This window comes from Apteryx rowi, unplaced genomic scaffold (assembly GCF_003343035.1).
Source record: "Apteryx rowi isolate R43461 unplaced genomic scaffold, aptRow1 scaffold_94, whole genome shotgun sequence".
Taxonomy (NCBI): Eukaryota; Metazoa; Chordata; class Aves; order Apterygiformes; family Apterygidae; genus Apteryx; species Apteryx rowi.
This window is the reverse complement of record NW_020451249.1, coordinates 176,934-194,434: the sequence shown is the minus strand read 5'-3', so window position 1 is coordinate 194,434 and position 17,501 is coordinate 176,934. Positions and strand designations below refer to the sequence as shown.

The 17,501-nt window shown below is 41.3% G+C and overlaps 1 protein-coding gene across 1 annotated transcript; it reads right to left on the bottom strand.

Annotated features, from left to right (window-relative positions):
• Positions 1 to 778: 778 nt before the first annotated feature.
• KLHL36 (kelch like family member 36) lies at positions 779 to 17,095 on the bottom strand. Its single transcript, XM_026092032.1, has 4 exons — positions 16,991 to 17,095; positions 11,720 to 12,793; positions 10,700 to 10,857; positions 779 to 4,154 (listed from the first exon to the last, which is right to left on the bottom strand). The coding sequence occupies exons 1-4, from the start codon at positions 17,048 to 17,050 to the stop codon at positions 3,599 to 3,601; spliced, it is 1,848 nt and encodes a 615-aa protein (XP_025947817.1). The 5' UTR covers positions 17,051 to 17,095; the 3' UTR covers positions 779 to 3,598.
• Between the last annotated feature and the right edge of the window lie 406 nt (positions 17,096 to 17,501).

Here is a 17,501-nt window from a genome sequence, read left to right as displayed (position 1 = left end):
ATATTCTCCCTTTCATTTTTGCAAAATTCCAGTACACCAATTTGACAGAGCAGTCCAGCATTTAGAAGGTTTATTTTGAAGCTATTTTAAAACATAATGTGCCACTTACCAATAAACTACTAACTTCCTGACTGATAATAAGCCACAGCTAGGTAAACAACATCCATACTAAGGGGAGAACCTGCCAAACTGTGCTTTTAGCAACACTTACTACCGTGGGTTTTCTACGTGCAAATGGTAATCATTTGTTCCCTTTTTAATGGAAATATTCTTACAGCAATGACACACAGGATGCTCCAGGAGTCTGTAATAATATGAGACATGTCATATACCCGTTTATAGCCTTTGTTTCTGAAAGGGCAATAAATGGATAACGACAGGGCGGGGGGAACCAAGCAAACTTACTTTGATGAGTGTTGAGCTAATATTTTGCCTACATAATTAAGTATAATGTTATGAAGTCATAACGGTGTTTAGTCTGCCCCCATTAAACATTACCTTTGAAACCATTGTAAATCGGAGTGGGTCTTTTGTCACAGCTGCAAAAAGAATGTAGAAAGTTATGTAGGACTGTATGATTTGGAGCATGATGGGAGAAAATGTGGATTAGCCATATAATATTTTATATTTCTACTTCAGTTCAAATTGTTACATTTGGCTTCTGCCTATTAAAATGTTTGCATTTAGTATTAATGCCACCTTAAAATAATTAGTTACTTTTTTCCAGTTTATCAGTAAAGAAAACATCAACTAAATCAACACACAAGTCAGACAGTGATGAATACAATATTCTAAATTGGGTTTATTTCTTCAGACATCAATGTAATACATAAGCACATTTAACTAAGAGGGGGGAAATATAGTAACAAGCAACCAATTAACAGAAACAAAGCAAGTATTTGAAATCTTTGTTCTATACTTACACATGAAAACTTCCCCGAAAGATAAGTAGGAGCTGTCAGTCAACATAGCAAGGATTTCAGACATATATATATTATATAAAAAAAACTCATTAATGAGTTTGTCATAACCAAAATGTATTTATTTTTAGGATAAAAAAAGAATAACCATTACCTCATGCAATGTACAAAGTCTTTAAAACAAATTCATTAATGCAAGTGAAAGACTAACTCCTTAGGCATTTTTTTTTTTAAACATCAAAAAAAAAATCAAGGAGTTTTACAAAATTCATCTCAAATCCTTTCTTAACACTGGGAAAGAGTCCTGTAACTTTCTTGCACTCCAGGAATTTATTGAGAGGTACTTCTTTCAATACAAGTAAGTTCTTGTAACATATCTAGGAGTTCTCTAAATTACAAGAGCTTCTAATGACATTTCTAAGTGCAAAAATGTTTTCTTAGTGTCTTCCAATTAATGAGGTAAAGAGTCAGAAAAAAGGGGGTAGCAGGATATCAACTGTATGTACACATACAGTACAGATGGGAAAAAAAAAAGGCAAATCTGAAATACTTGGTTACGTATGACAAGGGAGATGTGAAAGGAGGACCGAGGTGGGTGGGGGGAAGAAACCAATAGTTCCCCAGCAGAACTTTAAACCAAAGCTCTCAAAATCCACTCAGCAGATCACCAATAGCTGAAAATAAAGAATATTTATTAGCACGTCTGACAAGCTGGACTATCAGCAAAGAGGCCGTACAATAGTCACAATTATAGCTGACTGCCTAGCAATGCTGAGAATGTAAATGCTGCTTTAACAGCTGCATCACATCCCAACCAACTCTACAAAGACTAAAAGATCCATCCAGTTATGAGTTCCTGACAGCAACAATAGGGCCACAATTACAGAGCAGTAGCTTCCATAGTAAATAATATATGGCAAATGAGAGACTGAGTTAGCAAAATGTGCTATAAAAGAGTATAAAAGTTGTTTTTAAAAACTTTCTAGAAAGTTCTTCTTCTGGGAAGGAGGAATACTAGTCTGTGGCCTGGCATTATTACAGTAACTAAAGCAGTTGTATCAGATTGCTGGTGATCAACTTCTTCCAAATCAGAGGTGCATTCGTAAAATGCCCCAGGGTGAACAACCAAAGGCTGGTCAGACAGTCAGGGAATTTTAATAGCTGCAGCAGAATCAGCTGTGTTTGTAGAGGACGGACTAACACTTGGGTCAGAAATCTCTTTACTTGGTATGCAGGGGACAGCCTGACACAGACTAACACGCAATTTGCAGTCCCTCTGTCTGGGTCCCAAACACAGCCCTGAGAATATTTTCGTTTTCTCCATTTTAAACCCTTCTTGCTGGGGAAGGTGTTCTGCTGCATGTCTGGCGAGCCCTGAGCTGCAGTCCCCACCAAGCCTATCAGAAAAGGTTAGTTCCATGAAGAGACATTTTGAACTTGAAGGTGGGTGTGGGAGGCAGAGGGGTGGGCTATTAGCTCAGGTAAAAAATCCAAGTTGCTTTTCTTCAGGATTACTGAACCCCAATTAATCATCCTGGGTTAATCAGCTTCTTGATAGCAGATGTGCCCAGTACAGCCCCCCTCTCCCCCAAACCCCCTCCCACACGCTGGCTACTAGGGGTGACCACTGTGAGCCCGAAGGTAAATGAAGCAGATCCCAGCTTCTACAGCCTGAAGGGGCTGGGAAGGACATATTCTTGCTTCAGGTTCACCTAGAGGCTCCTCCTGCCATTTGTCCCCCCTGTTACCTACTCAGCCACCTCCCAACGAACTGTATCAGTTCCATCTGCTTTGAAGCTCCAGGCAAACTATACAGTTTCCATCCAAATCCTCAAATCTTCAAGTTCTTCAGTAGTTTTCTTCTCATTCTGGGGCAGGTTTTGAAGTCTAAGCAAAGCTTGCTCTTGTGTTATGAGAAATATTGCACAGTTCCTGCCACCAAGGGATGCAAAAATCATGTCATCTTTCCCAGATCTGAAAGTCTGCAATGCTACCACTCCAAGCCCATGTCACTCCCATTTGCTCTTTAGCCACATAGTAACATCTTCTGAATCTTAAGAGTACAGTGGAGTTATTTGCTCTAAAAGCTGATCTGATCTGCATTCACCAAAAGCAGTATTCTCTTTGAACACTCATGTGTTCCAGAAATCTGATACTAACAACTCAAAAACATACTGTAAATGAAATTTAATGGAACAAAAATTCAAGATTTACAACAATGTCCAAGTTTCATTTCATTTTTTCTTAGCGGATGCTTCTGAACTGCTCTGTCACTTCAAACTGGACACACTGTACTCTGCCTTCTGTCTACACTATCATCTCAGCCAAAAATTCAACTTTATTTTAAAATGCCAATAGAATAAGATGGGCATGGAAATGCCATGAACCACAGAAGTAAAAGACTACACTGTAACATTCAGGAGAGTGGCATAACCTCTCTTGCCACTTCACCCCTCATACAGTAGTAGGGGTTTTTGGAGTTTGCTTTTGTTGTTTTTAACCTTAAACATGAGTTCAATCCAAAAAACACATTCAACTGTACATTTTCTGAGGCTTCAGAAGACACTTTCTCTTGTTTCCATTTTAAAAAGAAAAGAAAAGAATCAAGGTTAGAAAGAAAGGATTAAATACAAAGTTCCTTTGGAGTCCATCCTCAAAGGCTGGTTATCCAGAAGTAGTCATCTTCCTCGATCTTGATGTTTTTTTGTTTTTGTCTTTTTCTTTTTGTCATCTGTTTTAGGTTTCAATGCACAGACACATGCAGACACACCAGCAATTGCTTTGGGTAAGTCTGTTCCTTTGTACCACTTATTTTTCTCCTTATCATAAACTTGGACTGTTTTGGAGAAGACTGTTTCTTCCCAGCTGTAGCCTCCAAGAATATAAATCTTGCCTTCCCAAACAGCCACCCCTGACTCACTGTTTGCTTGCAGCAAAGGAGCAACTCTGGTCCACTGGTTGCATTGAGGGCTGTACGACTCCACACTCAGAATGTCAAAACGGGCCATGGTTTCTATGTTGTCATCGCTGCCTCCAATGGAATAGATATGGTCCTGTAAGGTGCACATACTGTGCCACCCCCTGGCAGTGATCATTGGCCTTTTCTCCTCCCAAACATCCGTGCGATAATCATAGCAGAGCAGATTTTTTCTATATGGGCCAATTTGGTAATCATGGCCTCCTGAAATGTACACAAATTCCTTGTAGACTGTTCCAGCATGGCCGTAAGTAAACCTAGGACAGGCAAACAAAAAATCCGTCTTAGTACTTACGGACTTTATTGAGATACCCAGCATTTAACAAGGACTGATACTAAACAAGAAAATTAACAGTAACTGAAGACAGGAGAATCCCTAATCCTGTTAGTTACCCAGTAACTTTTCTCCATATTCATACTGCTGGCTGCAGAGTGCTAAGGTACAACAATCACTTTTCAAGGCATCCTTTTCATACCTGTTCGCTACAGAGCGCTAAGGTATGACAATCACTTTTTAAGGCATCCTCTACAGTGTGTCATACAACAGAAGTAACCCATCCTGCTCTAGTTGGCATGGCCTTCTCTCCCATTTTCCTGTTCCAGTGCTTGGGTTGGATCAGTCTGAGAGGGCCTGAGAGGAAAAAATCCACATCTCAGCAAGGGATTCTATGACAGAAAGAGGAAATAATCATGATACCTGTCAGACTTAATAGTAGCGATTAACCAAGAAAAACCAACAAGAAAACTACTACTGCCTTCCCCTTCCACAGCTTCAGGATCGTGAATCAGTTCTTACTCACCAGTGTTCACAGCCCAGTTTATTTACAGGCATGTTAAGTTCAATGTCTTTTTCATGATCTACCTGTCTGTTCTACCACTTCCGCTATACAGGTTATAACTTCTTCAGTCACCTCAGAACAAGTCAACAGACCTTATTAATCATAGATCAGAGGCCATATTTGAAATAAGACAAAAAAAGCTGGTAGAAACCAACATCATGCATGCTGTTTCCATAGGGCAAAGAGAAAATTGCTTTGATTGGCTATAATAAAGCCACTACAAACCCAGATCTTGAGGCTGTTCTTAACTTTGCATAAGGATATTTCTGACCAAACCCTTTTGAACTCAAAGTAGAACGCTAAGATGAGGGATAGCCTCAGCTTCTTTGAACATATCCTTCCTGCACATGCTTTTTTTTGGTCAAAAGATGTAGCTGCAGCACCAGCCATGATGAACTGGCTCATACATTGATAAGAAAAGCCTAAACAATTTAGTGCCCACGGGGCTGCAGAGCAATATACACATCAAGCTGCACTCCACTACCATCCTTTGTAGTCAAGGACTCAAGATAACTCAACCTCTATGGCAGACAAACCTATGTTAACATTGCTTTAGCCTGGAATGCTTTTGAACCATGCCTGAACACGCTCAAAACTGAATGTGGATAGAACCTCGAGCTGTTTTTATTTCACATGGTAATAGTTTGTCTCAACTACGCAAATTGTACCGTAACTTCTTCGATACATACAAAGCACCAAGCACTTTGGTGCCAAGGGAGAAGGTGGAAAAGAAAAGCAAGAAAAGCCACATTTACCCTGAAAGCATAATACTTCTGAGAAAAAAAACAGGTGTTTATTATTCTAGAGACCTACCAAAGTCTCTGATCCCTGACCAGTGTCTGAATCAGATTATTTTAGCAAGCTCCCACTACAAGAAACAAAAATCCATGACACACTTGGCTTAAGTATGTAGTGTGCCGAGGAAAGACACTGCAGCTGTAGGGGCTGCAGTACCATCCTTGGAGAACTTGAAGAGAAGACTTCAGAACTCTATCGCTTCTTTGTCATGTGCTTCAGAAGCTTAAAGGCAAGACTAAAAGACCACACATCAAAACAAAAAACCCTCAGGGATAGCTATGAGATCTAATCCAAAAAAGGCATCTCAGAAATTCTGTAGCTCACAATCTGCCTAACCACGGAGGCACCCAAATCCTGCTCAGTGCTTCCACGCAACACAAAATTCCCTGGGCACGTGCATTCCAGCTTTTGCACCTTCCAGAAGTGCTGCGTGTAATGTAGATAGGCTCCCAATTCCTGTCCCTAAGAGACCACGAAGTAGAGCAGCATCCAAATCTCCTGTGGCACCCAGCCTGGTTGGTATACTCTTTGCTTCTCTACACACACAGAGGGGTGGGTCTGAGAAGCTAGACTACCTATCTGGGCAACAGGATGGACAACCTGAATTCCTTTCCTTTCCCAAACTGGGTGGGATTTTAAACCCACATCTTCTAACCAACAAGCTACCTGAAGACATGCAGTACAGCACACTACGGAAGCAGTGTGAGATAACAGATAGTTTTTAGGAGGCAAAACAAGAAGAGTATGGTGACATTGAATCCAACACATAGCAGAGGGTTATTGAACTGCTGATAGCAATCTCATCACATTCAGATGTGGGTTTTTTTTTTTGTTTGTTTGTTTTTTTAATCTTTAAAGAACTTCACTGACCCTGGGTGACGTAGGCTAAACCTCTCCCTATACTAACAGGGAAGCAGAAATCTATACAGGTAAGTGGTAGACACTTCCTCTTAAGCCCATGCAAGCAGTCTAGCATAGACTGCTATAGAAAAAACACTGAAGCTTTTCTTTTTGCCTTAATCAATGGGTAAGTCCAGTGAACAACAATAGTTAAAACAGTAATTTGAAAAGGCAATCATATCTGAAGCATCAAATTGGCTGTGAATTTGTTATTTTACAATATAGGGAGATTACCTGTTGAAACAGGCTAAGATGCCTTCACTTAGTCTAATTTATGAAAAGCTCATCCAGAACTGCACATATTAGGCTTCAGATTAATAGAAAACTGCATGAAACAATACACAGTTTTAAAACATTCAAAAAGAATGCTTTCTGTAGGCCCTGTGGTTTAAACAGTGGCATTTTCAAGTGTGCAACAGAACAGGACATTTCAATACAACAGGCCCAGCCATTCTCCAGCTGCAAGCAACAAGCATTTTGGCAGCATCATCTATAAGAGAGTGGACAGAAAAGACAGAGGTATTAAGGAGAAAGAAGTTTCATTTCAGAACATATTAGAACCAACTGCCAATTCCGAATAACCTTCCCAGGCATAACGCTGCAAAAATTACAGCTTCTGTCACAGTAACACCATTCGGTAAGCTCTAGAAAAATCTAGGATTTATCTTCTTAAACAAAACAAACGCCACATGCAGCCCAACTCTATTAGAACCTTGGGAATCCCCTACTCCAACTAAAGTCCAGGCGAGCTGTGGTTACTCAGAATCTTAAGAGTCCATCTGTTGCAACCTTGCAAGATTATTCATGACAACTAGCAGAACAGCTACCATCATTCATTAACCTGTTTCAACGCATTTCCTCGTACAACTGCTCTCAGTTACTCCGCCAAACTTTAACCTAGGGCCACACAATTAACTTCACTGATGCCTGCAGCACACTTTTGCTAAGTCTATTCAAGATGAGAATACATTGCACCAGCTGCTGCTCTGCCAAGCTGGTCAGCTACTGCTGTTCCCTTCTAGACTGGAAACTGTGGCAGCAACTGCTCCCAAAGAGACAGGAGAAATGGCTAAAAAATATAGCACCTCTCTTAGGAATGGGAAAGGTATCCTATAACCATGAACCCTAATGAGGTTCGCACAAAATTCACTTGTAGCAGACTTGGACCAGCTCCATCATTTAGATAGCTTGGCTGAAATTTTCCACATTAAGCATCTGCCTCAGGATGTGGCATTTTCTATTCCAGTAAGACAGGGCTATTTCAGTCCAAACAGCTCAGCTCCTTCCAAGAAAAGTGGTTAGGGAAAACAACACATTGTTTTGACCACATGGGGGGGTGGGCGGGAAGAGTCTGCAAAGCTCCTTCGTTGAGGAGCATTATTGTTCCTGTGTACAGCAACGAGGACAGAGAACTCGGAAGCGGACAGGAGGCCTGCTTATCAAGGATGCAACCATTGCCTTTCCCCTGAAACCCTCCACCCACGTGGCAAGCCATGACTCTTTGGAAAGAAAAGAAAATCCTTATCTGAACAGTCTGAATAAAATCTTTAGCAAATATAACTTCTGAAAATCCCACCCCACACAGCTCTAACCAAGTTACACCCAAGCCATCACCACAGAACAACCCATGCCTATCACTCCAAGGAACAGTTTGCCGTACAGCTGCTGGGTCAGAGCAGTCAGAAGCAACACCAGAGCTAGGGGCAGGGAGCCTGCTTCCCGTGACCATGCACTTAAGAGGACCAAAAACACTCCCCTACTGCCCCCTTCAAAAAAAACAACTGTGGATGTTCCCTTCACAGAGGACAAGATATAAAATGTGCTAAACAAAAGGGATACAGCAGGACATGTTTTCTGATGAGACTATGACAGCAAGGAAGCAGAGGACTGGACCCTCTAATTCCTCCTAGATGAGAAGACTTGCTGCTAGATTAGGGTTGGGGAAGATGTCATTTGGCTAAAAAGAATAATGAAAGTCAGCATGAGAAACAAAAGCATGTGATGGGGTAGGAAAACATGACAGAGATCAGATGAAGAGTATGCTGAAGGGAAGACAGGAAAGATATGCAGAAGCAACTGTAACCAGCATGCATTCTCCTAGTCTTGAATAGATCACAAAATTCTCTCTCATCCTTCCTCTGCTGTCAGCAAATACATCTGAAGTACACCAGTAAAAGATTGCCCCACTCCCTTCCAGCAGCTGTCCACACCTGCTAAGCCCACCTTTTTCCTTGAGCTCAAGTGGCATTAGCTTGTATCTGCTTTCAGAAAGATAGTTTCTGCTGTTGACCTCGGCACTGATCTTTGCCTTTTGCAACCCAAACACAGTTATTTTAACTTTATTCCTTCTGCACAGAAAAAATATTGCTGCTAACCATATGCTGCCCGATGCAAGAGTTCCCAAACAGGGGAGAGAAGGCTGGAAAGCCAGAAAATTTGTAGGTACTGAGTGTTCATTAAGATGTAACTAAAGATGTATTAACAGGTAGGAAAGCAGCTATAGGGAAAAATGGGAAACTAGACAGTTCACCATGCAGCTGCGCAAACACCTGAACTGGCACAAGGGAGAACTAGCACAGGCACAGGACAGAGCAGGCAGGAAGAGACAGGACACAGGACTATTTCTTTGGAGTACAGCAATAGCTTAAAATAGTCACTGCATTACTAGCTTAACCCTGCAGTTTAACAACCAGCTAAGCTGATATAACTGGGGTCTATCCCATAACGGGAACATTTGCCTGGTCCAAGCTGATCAGCTTGCCAACCTAACCAAAAATTAGTCCTTGTCCCCTATCTCATCAAGGTTCACTTTTAAATGCTGAAGCTGCAAAATTCCCAAAGCCAACACACAGGAAGCAGTAGGGACAGACAGACAAGACCGCCCCTTTTCAGACAGCTTACAATCTGATCAGCTTAAACCAACCATGCAACCATACCCAAAGACCATTTTTATATAGTGGACGGGGGAACAGGGAAGCAGGCAGGAAAAAGGAAAAAAAAAATTTCTAACCCTGTTCTAAGGCAAGTGTTTTTTTTTAAACAACATACAAGGCAGTCAGGCCACATTTACATTTCCTTGAAAAATGTGTTTGGAACAGCTGTGCTACAATTTCTGTGAGATGTTACTGGAATCTCACAAGCCACCTCAATTAACAAAAGGGCATAAGAACTAAAGATACTCTCATATGCAGCTTTCCAGGGAAGATGGTGATGTGTAGCCTCAACTGCCAGATCTGCCTACGTGAGCAGAAGAAAAAAAAGCATCCTGCTTCTTAAGAGCACTCAAGCCCAGCTGTTAGCCTGGATCAGACTCGCATTGCAGCACCTACCCAAAATAGAATTGGATAACAGGCTTCTGTGCCTTCACTAGCTGCCTAGGGCTCTGCAATTCTGCAGCTAAGGAAATAAGGAAAAAAAAACTAAACTCTAAAAAAATCAAATTGCAAGTATCTTGTCGATGATGCCACTAAGAAAGCAAGCACTACTGCTGAAGCCACAGGTTTCAGACATTGGGAAAATACCACACATATAGCCAACACCCTTGTAATTCTCAAGAATGTGAAATACCATAAAATCTGAATAGCTGTTTGCAAATTAAATGCTATCCTACTAGCCTTACAAAGTCACCACCCAAATGCTGATTCCTGGTACAAGTAACATCCTTCACTGTTGTTACTTACAGTAAGAGCTTCAGTACTAAAGCCTTTGAAAAGCAGAGCAGATAAGTTTTAACTCAGACTGCACATGAGAGAAAGAGAGAGAGAGCAATCCCATTTGCCAAGGATATCTGGCATTTGCATACAGGTAAATGTGGATCATCTGCAAAAGCCAATATAAACAGCCAAACAAAGACAAACACCTTACAAGGAAAATGACCACAGCAAGGCAACAAAGTAAGGCCAAACAAATTATAAAAGCCTTTGATCAAGACCTAAACAGGGCCTCTGGAAAGACTCAGCTCCAAGTGACTTCTGGAAAAAATATTAAGACCCGGAGAGCAAAATTACAAGGCCTCTTCCCTTCCTTCCTTCAGGTGTACCTTGGGACAGAAATCAAAACCAGTTGAGCTGATCTGAAGCACACTGCCTGGAAGAGATGGTTGCTCAAACACTGCTTATATGGCATGTCACTTGCTGATACAATGTTGGTTATTTTTCCTTTTGCCTCCCTCCTACGGATACCCATTCATCTACTAAAAATCACATAAGCTCCCTCCACCACCACTCTTCAAACACAGGATAACTTTCCAAACTTATCTCTATTACCTTGGCAAGCCTGCTATATAGGACCATGTATCTTTTTGAGGACTATAGGTCTCTACTGAAGAAAGCGCCCCATTTTCATTCCTGCCACCAACAGCTACCAGCATGTCAGTAATAGCTCCCAGGTAGAAGTCTACACGACGTTGTCTCATGGAGGCAACCTGTCAAAAAAGCAACATGTTGAAATCTTCAAACATCCAGTAAGCAAGCTGACTTAACGTATATGTATATTCATGTCTGAGGATAGCTGTTTTTTCCCATTCATTTGAAAAGGGGAGCTACTGGTTTTGATTATATTCAAAAAATACTTCTGTTTTTCTGCAGTACCATGTTACATAGGACCCTCTTTCAAAAAAGGAGATGACAGAAAGCATCCAAGAAACAGGCCACTCTATAAACGTTTCAGTGTTACATGGGTCACCTTGCAAAACTCCACAAATAAAAGTATATTGGAAGCACTCAAAACCAGAATTGAATCACAGAGGATTATTGGCTCAAAAAGACAGGAACAGTATAATATTTTATAGGTCCTGCATCAGCAGCAGGGTTTTACAATATGACTGGAAGTGAATAGCTTGTTCTAAGAGACATTTAGCAAATCAACACTTGACAAATGTCAGAGGCATTTTCTTTTTATATCAGACCCAGTTTTGATTTATGTGTGCTACTGCTTGGGAAAGCTGAACCAAGCAATCACCTCTGTAGGCCCACTCTAGCACTATTCTCAGAAGTAATTTGAAAGAGCTGCAGTTAGGTGCTGAACAGGAATTTCAACAGATTAGATGCCTAGTTTCTAAGTGAAGTTGAAAACCTGCCCCAAACTCTTTCCCTGCGTATGCAACTAAAGCATTCACACAAAGGATTCAAGTAGCTGCTTCCCCATTTAAACAAGTCGATTTTCCATTTACAAACATTGTTACACGTTGACTAATGTAATGAGCATCTTCCTTCCACCAAAAAATGAAGAACACACTCCAAACATTAAGGACTTTAAACAGAAATATAATACAGCTCAAGTCTCACCTTTATCCACTGGTTACAGCGGGGATCATACCTATATAGGAGATTTGAAGCTGCATCCCCTCCATTGTCTCTTGAAAAGCTGCCTCCGGCTATGAAGATGAAGCCTCCCAAGACTGCAACACAGTGGTGACTTCGTCTGGCTGGGAGAGGGGTTTCTGCTACCCATTGCCCCTTTCTGACGTCCAAGAAGCAGGTATCATCACTCAGTTCCAAGCACCGTTCGGAAACCTCCCCGCCAACAAAGAGGAGCCTTTCCTCGCTAGTTCTCAGAGCAGTCCGTTTGTTCTGCAGCACCGGCTGAGCAGTGACATTATTATGATAGTTCACCGCTTCCTCTATAAAACCCTCACAGTTTGCTTCTTTGGGAAGAAGAGAGCAGACAGCAGGCTTGACTCGATGGAGAAGATCGCTTTTAGGTATCAAAGGAAAGTGAATGTTATCCAGAACCTGGTAAGCCTCGTTCTCTCTTTCTGGGTACTGGGTAAGCCACTGCAAGGCAGCCTGCAGCAAGTCATGCTCACACTCCTGCTGCACATTGCTGCTGTCCAGGTACTGGCACAACTTCTGCATGGAAACATTTTGCAAGAAGTCTGGGGTGAAAGACAGCGTGCCAAAGTTCTGCAAGATGAAAGAATCAATGTAGGAGTCAAGGCGCTTCAGGTTGTAAATAGAGGCTAGCTCTTGCAGGTACAAATAGTTCTCCTCACTGACTTCATTCTCAAGATACTCGCAACAGAAGTCAACCACCTTCCAGATCTGCAGCAGATGAGCCGTTTCGAGCACATAGTCAATATTGCCGCCATCTAAAGACAGCTCACTGCCATACAGAAAATCTACGACAGCCTTGAGACCAATATAAGAGGCTCCAAAAAGTTCAACCTCTTTTTGGTGGGCTTCTCGCATACCAATAGTGAACATAGAGTTGAAGTAGTCACTGCAAACAGCTAGGAGGTTCCGATGGGCAGGGACTCTCTGTTCATCCACCACAAGGACAATATCACAAAAGAGGCCTCGGTGCCTCTGCTCATTCAGACTCTGAAGAACAAGACTAGAGTGGTCGTCCCATCTGTACACCTGCAATAAACAAACAGGATCAGACTGATGTCTTCTTTAGCAAGGGAAACTCCAGCATTTTTAAAGTGTTTTCTCAAGACATATATTCACACACAGAAGAGAAAGCTTATTTCTGCTGCAATTTCTGATTTGAACCAGTTGGCATATGATATACTATGAGCCCAAGCTCCTCACCTTCACTTTGAAGGGCCTATACAGGCTCTATCCTTTCCTACTATGCATTTCTGTCATAATATACTCCCATCTCCTCCACAGCGCTGGATCCAAACCTCCTCCCTCATGATTTATAAAACCATAATTTTCTGAAACTCTTCCACTCATTGTCTTTAAGATATCTTGCTGGCACTTCCTTCCTTATTTGTCCCCCAAATGACTTTTTACATAGTCCCTCATCACCAAGCTACACACCAAATATTTGGAGTGGGAGACACACATGCAGCAATGTGCCAAATTTTCATTCAGCCCATGTATTGTTTGGGTTAGTGCTTACTTGACAGCTACCCCCTCTTAAGTCTTTCCAGAACTCTGCATTGGTAAGCTCATTAGGGTAAAATCCCTGTCTTTCTTTCCATATTATTCCGGGCACGCACACTGCATTCAAAAAATAATAGCTGTTTATTTATGTGCAAAGCCACACATGTGGATCACTTATTCCCATATGACTACTACTTGCTTCCAGAAACCAAGGTAGTTTTTGTTTTAATGAATTCAACTAAATATATATATTTTTTAAAAGGGGAAGATGCTGTCAGAACATGTCCGTTAATCGCCCTTCTGGGACGCATCTGGTCCAGACATTCTTTTCGCTAGCTCTGTACATGCCACAGAGCTTCTGAAGCAAGCGGTCAGTGTTCCCTTCTTTCTGACAGACTCATGTTACCAGTCTTAAAAGAACCAACCTAAACATTTTGTTACCCCTTAAATGTCCTGTAGAAGACATACTGAAGGGACTGGTCACTCTGGTATGTCAAGTGACAGAGCTTTTAGGATCATCCTTCTGAAGGAATGGAATGCTGGTACAGTCAGTTACCTTGCGATCCGTCTCAATGAAAGCCAGGTTAAGTTAAATGCAAATACAAAATTTTAATTACCAAATCCAAAACAGACAGAGTTGCAGAGCCTGTAAGAACATGTAAAAGAAATGAAAGGAGGTGGAAAGGAAGCACATCTTTGTGTTGTATTAAGTTAGCTCTAAACAATTCTGGCTGCAAGACTCTGGATCTTGCCCAGTCCTGGCCCTTCAGACTGCATTCCCACAAAGAGTTCTGACCCCGAAAGGGTGTCTCAGCCTATATCCATTTTGGAAAAGGTCACGCAGCTGGCCTGAGTTCTCCTCAAGCCTCTCAGTCATTCAGCCTCTCCTTTCCCAAACTTTTGCTTGCCGTTTACTGCTTTAAAAATCGTAAATATGTGTTCCCAGTTTCCCAAACAGACAGCACATGATTATTTCTGTCTAGCGAAGCCATCAATGGGTTGGTTAACTCACTGGGAGACTTCTCTATGCACCTGGATGAGAAAAGTTCATGTCCTAGAGCCAAGTTTTTCCGCTGCCTGGAAATCTCACTCTGTACGTGCACTCTGTGTACATAATTTGGTAATCATACTTTCACACAAGACGTCCAGGATTAATGCACACAGCTCACCACTGTCCAGACACAATGGCAGCCAATTATCCTGAGCTAATACCAAGTTTGGGAGCCTGAGCTCCCACCTCTGCCTTTTAACAGTTGGCGGTATAGCGACAGGCAGTCTGCCAAAGACTAGATCCACATTAATAACCAAATGTGCTATGACAGATATGGTTTAGCCAGGATAGCAGCATTTTATTATACATAGCAAGACCCACTTCTACAATGTGATGCACAGAGAGACAGGCTTCCGCAGCAAAACTGAGCCTACAGATTTACTTTCAGTATCATGTCCTGAAACTCATAAAGAGTCCTAAATATACACCTGGCAGGTTCAGAAAGAACCTGCAGGGAACACGACCACTCCCCAAGGGCCTGCAATTGCCCACCATCCAATTGTTCACTCTGCAGCTAATAAATGATTTTTTTTATTATTAACAACTCATATATGGAAATTTGCATTTTACATCCTCTCCAAACTGAAAACTCGAGGGCCACTTTATAATAATCACATTGTGTTTGTTGACACTGGGGGAAGGGCGGTGGGGGGGGGGTACATACATCTGGGCCTCTGTCTGCTTCTCTGTTTAGACCTCATCTACAAAGAAAGTTTTATCAGATGTAATTTCCCAAATGAATGCCCTTAACACTATACCCAAGTGGCTTCTCTTTAGTTTTGCTTATGCTCTTCTCTAAAGAATGGCGGCTAAGCTGCCAAAAAGCCTTCTTTGGGGTAACTCCATACACATAAGTATACAGAGTTAAACCAATCTAACTAGAGAGGCTTCAACAATTGCAAGTTTTCTGGGCGAAAACTCTGAGTATGCCTTATACTTCACATCATGGTCTCCGAATTTAAAACACGATCTATAGCATAGATAAACGAACTTCCACTGAACAATATAATTGCCACAGAACTGTAACAGAGGGGGGGAAAAAAAAAAAGTATGGGCTTTAAAGACTGAAGATTTTATCCTCTTTTTTAGCTTGAGAAATGCTGATGCCACACAGGCACCCGAACAGAGGCCTAGAGGTGGAGGAGGTGGGAAGAAGAATAAACACGCCAAAGGATAAACCATACATTTGTGGCAATTATGAGAAAGGTTTTCTTAGAGGACAAAGAAGTAATAAGCAACAGCTTACAGCACCTCATTCTGAATTTGACTTGTGAGACAAAGTTATTGGATTAAACCAAAACCACATTCCTTCTCATCCTTTTAAGTGGTTGATCATCTCTCTCAATATTCTCTAATACCACCATCTTGCACAACAAGATTAAACGAGAATGTAAGAGTTGCCGAAGATCTCCATTTATTTAACTGGCTGCAGAGTCAGCAGTGTCATCCTGACCGCAAATACTTATGACAACTTGTACCGCTAAAATCCCTGCTGCCACTTCAGAAACCATGCATAAAATGATTACGTATGGCACCAAATGGACTCAGAATATATTAACGTATTTGAGCCACTTAGCAAGTTAGCCATTCATTCAGAGAGCAAGAAACAGAAGATGACAGTTACACATTTCAAAACCAAGACAAATTTTACACTAAACAGCTTTCTCAAGCTATTTATATTCTGTTGAACAATTTTGGCATTAACCAGTAATTCTAAGTTTAACGGATAGTGACAGCTGCTGTCTCAGCAAGAAGATAACACAATGCTGTCAAGTTAATTAATTTTTAATGTGATAAATTATTATTACATTCAGACTAAACCATTTAAAAGGTAGACAGGCTCAGCACTCAGGAAAAGATTATACTGGAAAGAATGCATTTAGAATTAGTTCTTTTTATCTTTAAACATTTGTTATTAGAACTGTAAAATTCTAACTTCATTTGGAATCAAGTATCTAATTTCTTTTGGATTGTTAATAGAGTATCACTACTCCTCAGTGAGGCAAGAGAAAATGAGATCTGTCTCATTCAACTTTGATAAGACAGACACAGGCACTGAATAGTTTTGCTTTTCTAACTGTGGTAGGTAGATGCTTGCTTTGCAATGCCTGTAACCTAGTGCTTACACTGTAACAAAAAAAGCAGTTTTCACTGATATGAAACAACATAATACTGCTGATATTAACATCTTATAAAATGTAGGTTGTCATCCTGATTCTGCATAAAGAGTTACTTAAGATGAACTTCTGTGGATTCCCAGCTGAGATCAAGTTTAAAAAGTAAGTCTAACTCTGCTTCTGTAGTTAGCTTTAATTTTATGAGATGGATCAATACGTACAGTTTCCAACATAAACAAATTTCATTTAATGACTGAAGTTCTGGAGTAGAAAAATACAGTGTTGCAGTGATGTAGATTTCTTTAAGTTATGAGTCACAATGAGCAGATGCCCATTTGCTACTACTTTTTTGTTTTTTAAGCACAACATAGCAAATTCATATTTCAAAAATATTTGAGCAGACAGATCACTGGTTTTACATCTCTTCTAGAAGCTCAGAACATTCCTCACTTTCCTCCAACATAGTCGATCTAAAGGGGAGCCTCTTAGTCCCATTCTCAAAAACAGCAGTTATTTTTGTAACTTGTTTTGGCAGGCAACACAAAAGGTACAGACCTTTGAGGATTCACTTATCTTGTGTGGACGACAAATCCTAGTTTGCCGGGTTCCCTCCATGATAGGTCGATCCGCAGTATGTCTAGAACAAAGGCAGAGAACTTGTTAGCAGCATACGCAAAGTGGTAAAAAGCCATATTGTGCTGAATAAACAACAGGAACACTTAAGACGGTCTGTACGTGCTGATCTAGAGTTTGAAAATATTAGGATTGAAAAACAAATAAATAAATCTTTTCGGCTCCCTGATGGATCTTGTTTTCTCACTTTTTTTAAAATGCTTTGTTGTGCCAACAAGTTCAGCGCACGTTACTGTATAATCAGAGATCAGCACATATATTATTGATGCTACAACTCCACAGACACGGGTTCCTGGCTTACTGCTAGTCCTTGTCAGAGCTGCGAGAGGGAAAACCGTTTCCCTGCAGCGCTGAGCGGCGCCACCGCCGGCTCTAGCGGCCTCCCGGAGCGGCTGCTCGGCCCGCACAGCGCCGGGCGCCCGCAGCGGGGCCC

Excerpts from the sequence above, each read along its gene's own strand:
- KLHL36 (XM_026092032.1), bottom strand. The coding sequence starts at position 17,050 with ATGGAGGGAACCCGGCAAACTAGGATTTGTCGTCCACACAAGATAAGT. Across the intron at positions 12,794-16,990 it reads AGATAAGTGAATCCTCAAAG|GTGTACAGATGGGACGACCA; the intron begins GTCTGTACCTTT and ends TGTTTATTGCAG. Across the intron at positions 10,858-11,719 it reads GCTGTAACCAGTGGATAAAG|GTTGCCTCCATGAGACAACG; the intron begins GTGAGACTTGAG and ends CTTTTTTGACAG.